The sequence below is a fragment of the Schistosoma mansoni genome (assembly GCF_000237925.1).
Source record: "Schistosoma mansoni, WGS project CABG00000000 data, chromosome 1 unplaced supercontig 0076, strain Puerto Rico, whole genome shotgun sequence".
NCBI classification, from domain to species: Eukaryota; Metazoa; Platyhelminthes; class Trematoda; order Strigeidida; family Schistosomatidae; genus Schistosoma; species Schistosoma mansoni.
In genome coordinates, this window is record NW_017385990.1 from 517958 (window position 1) to 533441 (window position 15484).

Sequence of the window (15484 nt, forward strand, 5' to 3'; positions counted from 1 at the left end):
ATCGTTGGATACCGGCCGGCTCAGTGGTCTATCGGTTAAGTGCTCTGGTGCGAGACTGGTAGGTCCTGAGTTCGAATCTCGCGAGTCGGGATCGTGGATGCGCACTGCTGAGGAGTCCCACAATAGGACGAAACGGCCGTCAAGCAGTGCTTCCAGGTTTTCGATGGTGGTCTAGCTTCAATTGACTCATGATCTCAACTCTATAAAATTACTAAAATCTCCACCAAACCCCTTCTGAAACAAGCTTTTATCAGTATAATTTACATAGTTCCCATTATACATTAAACGTAAAATATTTTAATGAATGAATAGAAATTTAGAAGAAAGAAATTATCATGGAAAATTAGCTGCTTAAATACTTTCTTAAATTCACTTAGTATTGTTTGCTTGAATCTTCCCATTGATGTTTAGGACTGCAACTGGTCAGTCTCTTATTGGTATATGTGTATACTGTGCGTATTGCCTCGATGAAGCCTTAATTCACAAGCATTATAAACAAAGATGGATAGTGGCTAGCAGTGGAATCCAGGAATATTCAACTAAACAATACCAAGTGAATTTAAACTTCACCCCATTGCACAAGCAAGTAGCTATCAGGGCTCAATAGATGAGTGGATAACGCGATGGCGTTTGAAGCGAAAGGTACTGAGTTTGAGTCCCAGAGTGAACATCAACTCTGAGATGCAGGTACATCCAGCTGACGAGTCCCAAAGAGGACGAAACTTGCGTCCTGGATTCCACTGCTAGCTACTATCCATCTTTGCTTATAATACTTTCTTAATTTGGAATAAAATCAAAATCTTGGAGATAAAACACTGAACAGTTGTTATTGAGACTCATTCACAATCAACTATCACACCTTCTAAATGATGAAATGTATCTTTGTTATGAAGAATAAACAAAGATTTCTAAGAACAAATAGTTTCACTGTATTTGAGCGCCATGTTAAAAGTATTCATAATTTTGATGTTTAGGTTATTTGTCTTTGAAAAAGCTTGAACCAGATTGTCAATTATTGAGGTTTTTACAAATGAATACCAGAAAGATTATTAGGTAAATCTTACAGCATAAAGCCAATAAAAAAAACAAAAGGTAAAAGTAATCCACTTGTATTGGTTGTTTGAATCTTTCTATTGATGTTTAGGACTGCAATAGATTATTCTTTTTGGTATCGGTGCATCCAATGCGAATTACCTTTATGACACAAGTCGATAGAGAATAGATCAAATATGGCTAGCAGTGGAACCCAGTACACGCGTTCCGTCCAAGTTGGGACACGTTGGCTCGATGTACCTGCATCCCAGACTTGGTCTTCATTTCAAAACTCAAACCCAGTACCATGTGCTTCAAAAGACACTGATGAATTGCAGTCTCCAACATCAATAGGAAGATCCAAGCAACTGATGCAGATGAAATACACTGCATAAGCCAGTGGTTATATGGATTCAGTAGCTAAGTAGATAACGTAATAGTGTTCGAAGCAGACTATAATAAATTTGAGTCCCGGAGTGGATATCAACTCTGGTGTGAGTACATCCAGATAACAAGTAACAAATGGGACGAAACAGGCATTCTCGATTCTGTATCTAGTCACTATCTATTTCTAGTTATAAGAAAAACGTAATTAAATTAATACTTACCATTTGTACAATTGCTAAGACAATTTGGCCATTTGAAGCATATACATGATTTGAAATTATCCATATTATTAATTGTTTGTGGTAAATTTGATTTATCAACATAATGATTATCTGATAATGATGAATCAATATCTTTATTGTCATACTGTTTTTGTATAAAATTAACATAATGTTGATGTACTGATGATGATGATGATGTCGGTTTCAAATTTTCCGCATTTACATTATGAAATGAATATTTGTAATGAAGGAAGAAAATGAATAAGGATAAGATTAGTGTATAGATATTGATGAAATGTTGATTTGAACTGATAAGCATTTCAACGAAATCTATTTTTTTTTTGCAAAATGGAAAAAAATTTAAAAAAAAAGTCAATTAATCATTACTATTAATTTGTAACTTGGGGGGTTGAAGTAGTAATTAAACGATAATAGAGATGTAATATACCAACCATATATATATAACCATACACTTCTGAGCTGGTGCTCACAGCAGCATACTGACTGATATTATACTAAACTTTTGTGTGGGCTCTTCGATATAACAACAGGGACAACGTAAGCAAACTGAGATAATCTTATTCAGTTAGTCATAAACAGTGTAGAACTTGGTGTATCATTTCGAATTCTCTCACACTATCACCATCGTGAGGTTATTTTTATTTATTTATTTAAACACATAAATATTGGTACAAAGGGGCACCACATATATATGCACCGCACAAATCTCATTTGATTTGTGTGAGGGCTGTGATACTGCCGAGGGTGCCCAAACTGAAACAGGTGGTTATCTTAGGGGGCTACACCCCGAGCCTTTGACCTAAAGGTCTAGTTCACAAGGCAGTGGAGTATCGTGAGGAGATGCAATCCTATGGTAGCCGGTGACCAACGATTGATTCATACGTCATTTCTTCCTTCAGGATACTGGAGCCAGCTCATGTGCACCATTGGTTTGGAATGAGGGTTTTCCAACTCCCCTAGGCGAACTCGCCGTTTCCACCAATCAGGTTAAAGCGCCGGACATTCGCTTTTCGTCTTTTCAATTTCGTAAACAACACTCGTGGTGTGAGAAGGCAGCGAGTAAGACTTCCCTGGCAAAGGTTATATATTCGCGTGGCCATGTGAGAGCATTTGGAGAGGGAGAGTGAACTCTCCCCAATCTCTGCCGTACCAGGGCATTTGGGGGCTATATATAACCGTACATGTATATGAAATGGTATAAGTAAACATTCTATGGGGACAAATAAACAGTGAATATACATATATTAGAAAGATTATAATACCAGATTATGAAATGTAAATAATAGCAATACAAAATTTTGATGAAGTTTTGTTCTCTGAGTGGAATGATTTGATCGTGGAGCTTTCGTCGTTCTTCTGAATGACATCATCAGCACAAACTTCAGGTAGAAGTATATGTATATGAAAATAAGCCTTGTAAAATCAATAAGTTAGCGACTTATTGTAATGTGAATAGAGTTATTCTTATAGCTTAATCATAAATTTATTGAAAAAGAATCTCTTCACCTAATTGATCATAGATAAATCATTACTGATAACCCAGAAAATACTGATAGCGTGTTTCATTCTAGCTCGGGAGTTCCTAACGATGTACATCCACTAACCTTAAGTGGAAGCGCAGTGTTTTTATGACGGCAACACATTGGTTGATCTACTTATATTGTAATTATAAGGCTAATAAACTTGTGTAAATAGAGTAAAAAAGGATGTTCGGTGATAAGAACATTTTCTTTGTTTTGCCGAATGAAAACTTAATTGATCAACACAGTATTCAACTACTTAAGAAATAGATTATTTTGTTAACCATTCATGGTTTCAGAAAAGTTTTTTTGACACAAAATTCATCGAAGCATAAAATAAGTCCAATTGGCTATCAGAACTCAGTAGCTAAGTCAATAACGCGATAGCATTTGAGGTGAACGGTACTGCGTTCAAGTCACAGAATGAACATCAACTCTGAGACACAAGTACATTCAGCGCGCAAATCCCAAATAAGATGAAACACGCATCAATCTGGATTCTATTGCTAGCCACTTGTTATATCCTAGTGCAGACGTAAGTACAGGTAACTTCCGAGACCTATTAATGAACTATTATTCTATATATATTTCTATTGTATAACTGTCCAGTAACTAGATTATGTACATCTATATTCCCCTTATCATAAGATTCATTTTGACCTATAAACTATTATTATACGATTTACTGTCCTCAAATTATTTTCAGTTTATTAATTACCGTCTCTCACGTTCACAGCTACGTTTGTCTTGATCTTTTACAAATATTATTTTCTATTTTATGGTGTGATGTGGTCTGTTTATCTGGTATTTAAACAAAGTAGAAGCCGTAATTGATGTTCTGGACTCAACTGGAAGGGCTAGGCAGACATAGAACCAATAAGGACGCTAGGCTGCTCATACCGATCAAGCGTCAATGATTTGGCACAGTGCCAAGGTTGGATTGAAGTCCTATTGTATGATAGAAATTACTTATCCTCATCTCAAACCCTAACACCTTCGTTTGTCTTTCTATTTCTTTTTTTAAATTTTAGGCATTTCAAATTATGTTATCTTATATCTACAGTGATGAATTATTAGTTGAGAATGATATAAATCTACTATTCTATGTATTGTATGCAACAAAAAAGTACATACTACCACGTTTAACACAAATCTGTGTTGAATATTTAAAAGTAGGTCTGTTCAGTTTTGTTTGTTTTGTCGTTTTTTTTAGATCAGAAAGGGGGTTTTATGGAGAATTAAGTATTCTCATAGTTGAAATCATGATTCAATTGAAGCTAGACCACCATGGAAAACCTGGAAGCACTGGACGGTTGTTTTGGTTAAGTGCTCTGGTGCGAGACTGGTAGGTCCTGGGTTCGAATCTCGTGAGGCGGGATCGTGGATGCGCACTGCCACTGAGGAGTCCCATGATAGGATGAAACGGTCGTACAGTGTTTCCAGGTTTTCCATGATGGTCTAGCTCCAATTGTTTTTTGTTGTTGTCGTTGTTAATATGTAACTAAAGCGAACAATGTTTGATGGCTGAAAGTAGTCATCTAGGGAATGGTGGACCTAGATGGCATTCTTTCAGCAAGGTGTACTTCTAATCTTGAGGAGATTGGATGCTCTACAGATGGAATATTTGTTATCAACCTCTTAATGTTATTCGAGTTTTCATTTTGTTGTTGTTGTGAAAACATTTTCCTGATTGTTTGAGCCTAATATAATATATTTACGAAAGAGGTGAACATTTGTTTAACTATCAATGTAGGGTTGTGGAGATTGTTGAGTTTTGATTGAGATCATGAATCGATCGATGTTACATCACTATTGAAAACCTGGAGGCACTAGACTGCCGTTTCGTCCTAGTATGGGACTCTTCAGTAGTGCGCATCCACGATCTCACATGCAGGACTCGAACCCAGGGCTTTGGATCTCGTGCGCCAATGCTTAGACTCTGGACCACTGACTCGGCATTCAATGATGTTAATGTTTAACTTCAATCAATCCGCAATATTGCACGACCATCGACAGAAACATTTTAGTCATCTTGATATAATGTGACTACAAATGTTTCTGTATAGTTCTGTTATAAACGATAAGATACTTGTTATAACGCTTGCGGTTCCTGGTTATAACAGTCCTTTCACTTTTTACACGTATGTGGGACGTTAATTTACCTTAGACGAATATCTACATTAGATTCCCACCAAGTGTCTATTCTACAGGACTTCAACACAACTCAGATCAAGAACATGAGGTTAGCCTGACTACAACGTCAATATATTTCCACACCAAAATCCGACACAAAGAACAGTCGATCAATAAGTGTCCATCAACAAGGAACAGTCAATACATAATAAGGATAGGGGAATATATATAATACATATAACACCTGTCATCCTATCTAATGTCTGACTCATCAAGACAACCAATCATTGTCATTCTCGCCCACACGTCAAGTTCAACTGAAAAAAATTATCTACTGGCATGGAAAAGATGAATATTTCTGAAGAATAAACAGCTATTTTTAGAAACTGCTAGAATTTTTATGCCTATTCATTAGAGAAGTTTATATTTTTGTACTGAACAATGAGCAATAACTAATACATAAAGTCTAATAAAACATTTTGGCTACATAATTCAAAGTTCACTGAGCATCTACAGTCGAAAAGACGAATCCTAATCCTCTAAACTGGAAAATTTTACTTTCACATATTGATACAAAGAAGCACCGAATGCATATGCGCCACACAAGTCACTTGATTTGTATGTGGGCTGGGATACTGCCCGGGTGCCCAGAATGAAGCAGGTGGTTTTCTTAGGGGGCCACCTTTGACCTAAAGCCTTGATCCACAAGGCAGTGGAGCATCGTGAAGAGACGCAGTCCCATGGTAGCCGGTGACCAACGATTGGTTTACACACCTTTAGTTCCTTGAATATACTGGAGCCCATGTAAACCATTGGTTTGGAATCAGGGTTGTCCAACTCCGCTAGTTGAATCTTCCACATCTACCAACCCGGTTAAAGAGCAGGACATTCTCTTTTCGTCTTCTCAATTTCGTAAACAACACCGCCGCCACATAAATTACTAAATTGATTAGATGAATTAAGAGTATTTTGAAAAACTAATTTATCTTTGTTTCTCTACCTTGTCTTATTTACTTGTAGGATTTAATTACAGCTGAAAATGTTTGTATGATGCTTGATCGAAGTATATTTTTTGATGAAGATGATCTAACTCGTCGATGTTGGCATGTAATCGATGTTTTGGTAAGATTTCTATTACCTTTGATATTTCATTGGTAATATTCAGTAGTCAGCTTTGAACTTTGATGTTGAGTTTACTGATATACTTTCAGTCATATGAGAATTGAAGCTTCATACAAGACTTGGACACAACATCAATCTATTCGTTATGCAAGTGATTTCTTATAGGCCTTAGATATTGACTCTGATTAATTAGTGATAAGTAATTATTGTCATATTTGTGTATCCCTTGATCCTGATTGAAGTTCTCTCGGTCAAACTATAAACAGAACAATAATCTTGGCGATTCAATAGTGTGCAGGATGTTTTTATTTCAGATAGCTGAATGGAATCCCCAAGAATCCTTTAAGAGTATTAGTTCTTAGTAAGATGTATCTATATCTATCTCAAGAGACGGGTGAACCAAATTGATCGACAGAATTAGATCATTGATTTGGACTGGAAATTCGCTACTGAACAGTGACCGTTCAATGTTAGCTTGATTGAACAAACTATTGATCCAATGTCTATCAATCAAATCATAGAAATATTTTCAAACAATTAAGCTGTACTTACTTACTTACCTACTTACGCCTGTGATCCCTCGTGGAGGAGCATAGGCCGCTAGTTAGCGTTTTTATAGGGAGTTAGTTTATCTACGGGATGGGGTCGCTAACCCCATGCACAATCCTCCTCCTTTACCCGGGCTTGAGACCGGCAGTAACTCTAGAAGAGCTACTGGCGGTGTTAATTAGGCTGTACATTTTGCTTAATAATAATAACTGAAATATTTCAATGGTTTGAATTTGATTTGACCTATACTTTATGTTCTACATCCACTTGGTACGGTGGACTTTGAAGCATTAAAATGATCAAGAATGAATTTTACATGGTTGGTATTAAATACTTTAACTGATGAATCTCTGTCAGGAAATATTGAACTATCATAATTCATTATCTTAGTAAGTAGTATGTTTGGATGTGAAGCGATACGTACTGTAGTTGCATCTACGTATAAATATTGCTACCAGGATGCAAGTACAAACATCTGACGTATCTTTGATTGAGATCATAAAACCGATCGATGTTAGGCTACCATTAAAAACATGGAAGAACTGGACTGTTGTTTCGTCCCAGAATGGAACTCATCAACAGTGCTCATCCACTATCCTGCCCGCAGGATTAGAACCCAAGGCTTTTGATCTCACGCCCAAATGTTTAACATGACATCTTTCTGAAAAAAGAATGATAATCGCTTTATATATTCCACTGATAGTCACAATTTACCTGTTCTGATTTTAATCAACTATGATAATCAATTTATCTAGATAGTCAATAGAGTTTACAATTTCTCAGATGTTCAAATTATATTTATGAATCAACAGTATATAAGATGAATGTTATATAGTTGAAATCATGAGTCAATTGAAGCTAAACCACCATGAAAAACCTAGAAGCACTAGACGACCGTTTCGTCCTATTGTGGGACTCCTCACAAGTGCGCATCCACGATCTCGCCTCGCCAGATTCGAACTCAGGACCTATCAATCTCGCACGTGAGCGCTTAACCACTAGACCACTGAGTCGATCGACATCCAACGGTGTTAATGTCTAACTTCAACTAATCCACGAATGATCATAAGTATATTCTTTTAAGTTAAGATTCATATCTTTCTAGATTATATACGTATAACACATGTTTAGTATATAAATAGTGGTAAATACTCAATTAACGCATTTACTAAATACAAAATCTGAGTAATGAGCATGTACTTGATTGATTTGTAGTTTAAAATAAAAAGTTACGACAGATATGTATGAATCAAATGATAGGTAACAGATTTCATATGAAAGTAACTTACTTACTAAAGTAAGTAAGTAAGTAAGTAAGTAAGTAAGTAAGTAAGTAGGTAAGTAAGTCAATTGAAATCATGAAAGCTCTATCATATACAGTTTAGTGTATAGCAAACTGAGCTCTATGAAAATACTTTCTATTTTTGGAAAGTAGGCATATCCACTTTTTAAATTCACGAGTTATTGTTTACTTGAATCTTCCCATTGACGTTTAGGATTGCAATTGAATGGTTTGTTTCTCATTGATATATGTGCATCCTGTGGGAATTGCCTCGATATAGCCTTAATTCATAAGCATTATAAGCAAATATGGATAGTGACTAGTAGTGGAATCTAGTTTGACGGACGTTTTATCTTATTTAAGACTTGTCTTTTGAATTTATTCGCATCTCAGGGTTGATTTTCACTCTGGGATTCGAATCCAGTACCGTTAACTTCAAACACAATCGCATTATTGACTTACCTACTAAGTCCTGATAGCCACATATTTATGCAACGGGGTGAAGTTTAAATCCACTTGGTATTGGTTTGTTGAATCTTTCCATTGATGGTTAGTACAGCAATTAATTGGTCTATTATTGGCAAACGTACATCGTGTTCGTATTGCCTTAGTTCACAAGCATTATAAGAAAAGATGGGTAGTGGCTATAAATGGAATTCAGGACGTGCATTTCGTTCTATTTGTGACCTATCAGCTCTTAATATTGGATGTGCCTGGGATGCAGGTGCGTTCAGCTGAAGAGCCCCAAATAAAACGAAATGCGCGCCAATCTGGATTCCACTGCTACCCACTACTCATTTTTACTTACCATGCTTGTGAATTAAGACTATATCGAAGCAATATGCACAGTATGCATATATGCCAATGAGAGACTGACCAGTTGCAATCCTAAACACCAAGTGAATTTAAACTTCACCCCATTGCACAGCCAGGTGGCTATCAGGACTCAGTAACTGAGTGGATAACGCAATGGCGTTTGAAGCGAAAGGTACTAGGTTCGAGTTCCAGAGTGAACATTAAGTCAGAGATGTAGGTACATACAGCTGACGAGTTCCGAATAGGTTGAAACGCGCGTCAAACTAGATTCCACTGCTAGTCACTATCTATCTTTGTTTATACATTCATATATTAAGATGTAAAAGTACATTATTTAATAAGATCTAATTCATAAATTGATTTAACTAAAACATTCATCACAAATATGCCAATAATGCGAAGTATATAATACACATACAATATAAATGAATGCACTTTAAAATACATCATTATTATCAAAGTATACATTTGATTAGTTTATAATGATAAGGAACATAAAGTTACTTACTTACGCCTTTTACCCCTCGTGGAGGAGCATAGGCCATCCACCAGCATTGTCTATCCATCTCTGTCCTGGTCAATGCTTTCCAGTTGTTATTCATCCATCTCATATCTGTTTCTATCCCCTGACGTGATGTAAACATAAACTACTTGATACTTTAAATGATCTATTTCTCGATCTTAATGATAAGTGTTCATTAAATTTCGAGTCAAATGATTATTTAAGCATTTTAAATGCTTACTTACAACTGTTAGCCATCTCACGTAGAAGAGCATAGGCTGCCCACCAACATTCTTTATCCAACTTTGTTCTAGGTAATCCTTTCCAATCTGTTTCCAATTACTATTCATCCTTTTCATGTCTTATTACAATTCTTAACGCAATGTGTTCTTTGACCTTCCTCATTTTTCTTTACATTCAAGATCCCAACCTAGCATCTACTTAACGATATAGTTTGGTGATTGACTGAATGTATGTCCTTTACACTTCTAACATCTTTTTCTAATTTCCTCCTCATATGAAAGCTGGTTTACTTCCTCCCGCAAAGTAGTCTTTTACTGATAGTATCTAGCCAACAGATTTGAATTATCTTGAGTAGACCTATTCTTTAATAGTTTTTCAAAAAGATGAATGGATAGTGGCTAGCAGTGTCAGTCAGCTACAAAGTAGAACCAAGCACATATACGCATCGGTCCAAGTTGCCATACCTCGTAAGCACAACAAGATGAACACCGAATTCATAGAAGTAGTTAATTTAGTGGTGTTAATATATAAAAGAAAGATTGTATATAAGGATATAGTATAGAAAGAAAGACAGATATGAAGCAATTTTATTCTCAAGGTTTAAAGGAAGATAAAGAGTGCATACACCTATGCCATTGTGTTCGATTCTGATCCACATCACACAGAGTCTCCAACCATTGATTACGATAGTCATGAGGACCCCAACCAAGTATTCTACATCTACCAACATGGCTCAGACTAGAAGTTAATGAATTCAAGTGCATTTTGTCCCAGTTAAAGCTCGTCAGCTGGATGTACCTACATCTCAGAGTTGATGTTTACTCTAGGATTCGAACCCAGTACACTTCAATAAAAAGTGTAATATCCAAATGTACAAAGAACTTTAAATTTACTAAACCTTGTCCTTTTAGTTGTTCTTCTCTTATTCAATCAACACAAAAACCACATGCTCATTTTTGGCATGTGATTCATCAAAAAAAAAGGAAAAAAAGAAAGAAAAAAACTAAAAAAACGAATTACGTAACATAAAGAAAACCAATTTGTTATAGTTCATAAATAAATTTGAGTTTAGTGAAAATAAAAAAGAGAAGAAAATTCTCCAACATTAACCTACACTAGATGATGAAATAGCCTTATTTAATTCATTGAATCTATTTCATATTTAATTAGTTACTATGATTTTATATATAAGAATAAAAATGAAAGTTTTATTTTAACATATAAATGTTGGTACAAAGGGGCGCCAGACATATATATGCGCCACACAAATTTCATTTGGTTTGTGTGAGGGCTGGTATGCTGCCCAGCTACCAAAACTGAAGCTGGTGGTTTTATTAGGGAGTCACACCCGGAGCCTTTGATCTAAAGATCTGATCCACACGGCAGTGGAGCATCATAAGGAGATGCAGTTCCATGGTAGCCGGTGACCAACGATTGGCTCATACGCCTTTTTTTTTCCTCAGGATACTAGAGCCAGCCTATGTGCATCATCGGTTTAGAAACAGGGTTTTCCAACTCCCCAAGGTGAACTTTCCGTGTCCAGCAACTCGGTTATAGCGCCTGACATTCGCTTTTCATCCTCTCAATTTCGTAAACAACAGTAAAGTCACGAGAAGATAGTGAGTAGGACTTCCCTGGCAGAGACTATATACGCGTGGCCATGTAAGAGCATTTCGAGAGGGAGAGCTATTTCTCCCTACTCTCAGCCGTACCAAGGCATTTGAGGGGCAAAAAAATGAAAGTAGAAACTTTAAATTCACAAAAAGGATTTTGTGGATATTCTGGTACATTACCAGTCGAGTTTATAAGCTAATTGAAGTTAGATTATTATGAAAAAGACGTGTAAAATACTGACTTTACACTGCTGAAGAGTTTCACATTGGGACGAAACACCTCATATACTCAACTATTAAACTTTAAACTATTCATTACATTAAGAAAGTTCAGGGAAGTTTACATTAGTAACTGAATTTAGGTTAAGAAACCAAAACTAAAACAAAGAAAAGAAAGTAGGAATTCAAAGATCAGTGGGTATTGATTTCTTCTCAGTAAAATACCCAGTATTACAAGTTTATATTGGATGAATATAACAACCGCCCCCCCTAAATTTATGATAAAAATTCAGATTGTAGGTAGTTAGGAAAATATGCGATTGTAGAAAGATAATGTTATATCTAGATTCTTGATATACTGCATATAACTTGAGGATTCGAACGCTAGAACACTTCAATTCGTAAACGAGAAAATAGAAGACAAATGAGAAGGAATGCTATTCTAAAGAGTGTCAAATATGGTACGAAATTATCAGGTATTGATAGCTTTTTGGCATAAACGAAATCTTCATAGTTGAAATCATGAGTCAATTGAAGCTAGACCACCATGGAAAACCTAGAAGCACTGATTTAAGGCCGTTTCGTCTTATTATGGGACTCCCCAGCAGTGCGAATCCACGATACCGCACTCACGAGATTCGAACCCAGGATCTATCAGTATCACGCTAGAGCACTTGACCAATAGACCACTGAGCCGGCTGGCATACAACGGAGTTAATGTCTAACTTCAACCAATCCACGAAGTTGAGCAACCGTTCACCAAATGTCTTGAGTGAGTTGATATCTCTACAACAGACGTGGTTGAACTCCACTGGTCACTGCTTCCCACTAGAACTCAAGGAAATACGTCTTGAAGTCAGTCACTAGTGTGTATATGATTATAGATCAGAAGGGGTTTTGTGGTGGTCCAGCTTCAATTAACTCATGATTTCAACTATGAAAATACTAAATTCTTCACAAAACCCCTTCTGAAAAACGAAATCATCATTATAGTCATCCAATCTGCATACGGTGGTTTTTAGCATTTGTCCAATAGGGAAGCTTCATGTAGAGATTCGGGAATGTTCTTCCAAAGGATCATTGGGTTGAACATTTTCGGCTTCCTAAAGCTTCCTCCAGTTCACCTGTAGGCCGTCCTCAGAGATAGTATTCTGATTACTGGAAAAATCAACGTTGGATTCAGTTAATTATAGACAATGTAAGGTATGAAACAAACATGCGTCTTTATAAGCTGTCACATTCAATTTCACCACGATAAGCAAAAATTTAAATGAGTTAACAAAATTATCTATTTAAATTAAATAGATATCCGTGACGCGGTTAGCTGTAGCCATAAAATTCGAATGCCTTGAATTGTATCCCTGTTTGAGCTCATGTATGTATATCGCTTAAGAATCTTTCACTTAGATTAAACAAACGTGGGATGGTTCGTGACTATCAATAGTTCCTGAACTATGAAAATATTAAATGTACACAAAACTCCTTCTGATAATAATAATAATCATAATAATAATAATAATAATAATAATAATAATAATAATAATTTGCTCACTAGTGACTGACTTCGAGGGGTAAATCCAGGAGTTCTAGTGAGAAGAAGTGACCAGTGGAGTTCAAACCACGTCTGTTGTGAGATATCAACTCACTGAAGACAATTGGTGAATGGTTGCTCAACTTCGTGCATCAGTTGAAGTTAAACATTAACACCGTTGGATGACGGTTGGCTCAGTGGTTAAGCGCTCACGCGCGAGACTGATAGATCCTGGGTTCGAATCTCGTGAGTGCGGTATCGTGGATTCGCACTGCTGGGGAGTCCCATAATAAGACGAAACGGCCTTAAATCAGTGCTTCTAGGTTTTCCATGGTGGTCTAGCTTCAATTGACTCACGTCGTCGAGACTATCGATCTTCGTACAACCTCTGATATCATTATGAATCATTATTATTATTTCATAATGTTTGTAACTCATTTATTCTGATTTTTGCTTTTTTTATTTTAGGCACCAGATGTATTAATTTCACAAGGTTTATTAACATTAAATTCAAATTGTGTTCATGATTTAGTTAGTCGTAATACATTAAATTGTCAAGAATCTGAAGTATTTGCAGCTGTTGGACGTTGGGCTGGAGCTGAATGTAATCGTTTAGGTATAAGAGATGTTGTATCGAATAGAGTACAAGTTGCAGCAAATATATTACCCTTGATTAGATTTCCAACAATGACATTAAGTGATTTTGCTGAAAATGTTGCTTATTCAGGTTATTTATCATTAGAAATGGTAAGTTATCATTATTTTTTGTGTAATATATTTCAATTCTGTTGTATTTAATGCCCGCAAATGCCCTGGTACGGCCGAGAGAGGGGGGAGTCCGCTCTCTCTCGAAATGCTCTCACATGGCCACGCATATATAGCCTCTATCAGGGAAGTCCAACTCACTGCCTTATCGTGGCGGGGGTGTTGTTCAGGAAAGTGAGAGGATGAAAAGCAAATATCTGGCGCTTTAACCGGGTTGGTGGGCACGGAACGTACACCTGGAGGAGTTGGAAAACCATCATTCCAAACCAATGGTGCACATGGGCTGGCTTCAGTATCCTGAAGGAACAAATGGCATATGAACCAATTGTTGGTCACGGGCTACCATGGTACTGCATCTCCCCACGATGCTCCACTGCCTTGTGGACTAGACCTTTAGGTCAAAGGCTCGGGGTGTGGCCCTGTGAGAAAACCACCTGCTTCATTTTGGGCACCTGGGCAGTATCACAGCTCTCACACAAATCAAATGAGATTTGTGCGGTGCATATTTATCTGGTGCTTTCTTGTACCAATATTTATGTGTTTAAATAAAATAAATAAAATTGTATTTAATTCCACTATAAAATGCGTTCAATGCAGATAGTCGGAAACGCGAATTCGGTTCTCTAAGGGATATGACTTTGAGTTTGCTCTGGAATAAACTACCCGTAGACTAAAGGCAACTCGAGTAGTTTTTTTAAGGGACCATGATATAAAAATTCGGTCTTTAAGATAGTGGAGCAGTTAAAAATTTCTTTTCTTGTGGTACCTGGAAATCAGTATAGATACGTTCATTCTTCACCCTGTATAAATTGTTGGGTGCATATGAATCGCTCGTTTGAAAGTACGCTTTTCATTTCTTTGTAGACTATCCATATCTGACAATCCACCTTCATCCAAATCAATCTGCTGTTTTCCTCGTACATATGTAAAGGCGAATTTGTTTCTTTGAATTATACTCCTTCAATAACATCTTCAAACCCTAATCTTTTACATAATATTTATACTCTTACTACTTCTACCACTATGAGATTTGAATCGACAACTACATCTCTGTGTTAATGTGGTATGCTAACTCGAAGTGATGTACGTACGTACGAAGTTCTACATTGTGACTGACTGACTGAGACGATCATTAAAATACCAAAGTACACTGAATAGCTAGTTTGTATTTTGTTATAACTTAACTGGCTGAGCTAGGCAAAAAGTAGGACCGACAAGTATTCTAGACTGATCGTAACGGTTTCCGTGTGCCATATAGTCAGATCGATAAATCGCTTCTCTTTAATAGGCAGGTACAAGATATAACAACAGGCAGGCTATAAATTATAATAGTTTTAATTTGTAACTTCTCATTACTTACCACTTGAAATGTGTTATAGACCTTCATTTCTCTCAGTGAATTCAACGATTGACAATCCAGTCACACTCGAACTTTACTTACGTCTAGTGATTCCTTTTAACTAAACATTCTAAGAATGGTAGTTTACAATAGTTTCTGTGAAACTATTCGCTCTAATTTAGACGAGAG

General features: G+C 36.5%; 1 protein-coding gene across 1 annotated transcript in view; it reads left to right on the forward strand.

Annotated features, from left to right (window-relative positions):
* Positions 1-15484, forward strand: part of Smp_176610 (btb/poz domain containing protein, putative) — a gene marked incomplete at both ends in the record, with an annotated part of 46538 nt that overhangs the window by 19845 nt on the left and 11209 nt on the right. The window contains 3 exons of the mRNA XM_018791761.1: positions 4213-4353; positions 6335-6436; positions 13660-13938. Of these exons, the coding sequence (XP_018645083.1) occupies positions 4213-4353; positions 6335-6436; positions 13660-13938 (522 nt within the window). The remainder of the gene's footprint in view (positions 1-4212; positions 4354-6334; positions 6437-13659; positions 13939-15484) is intronic.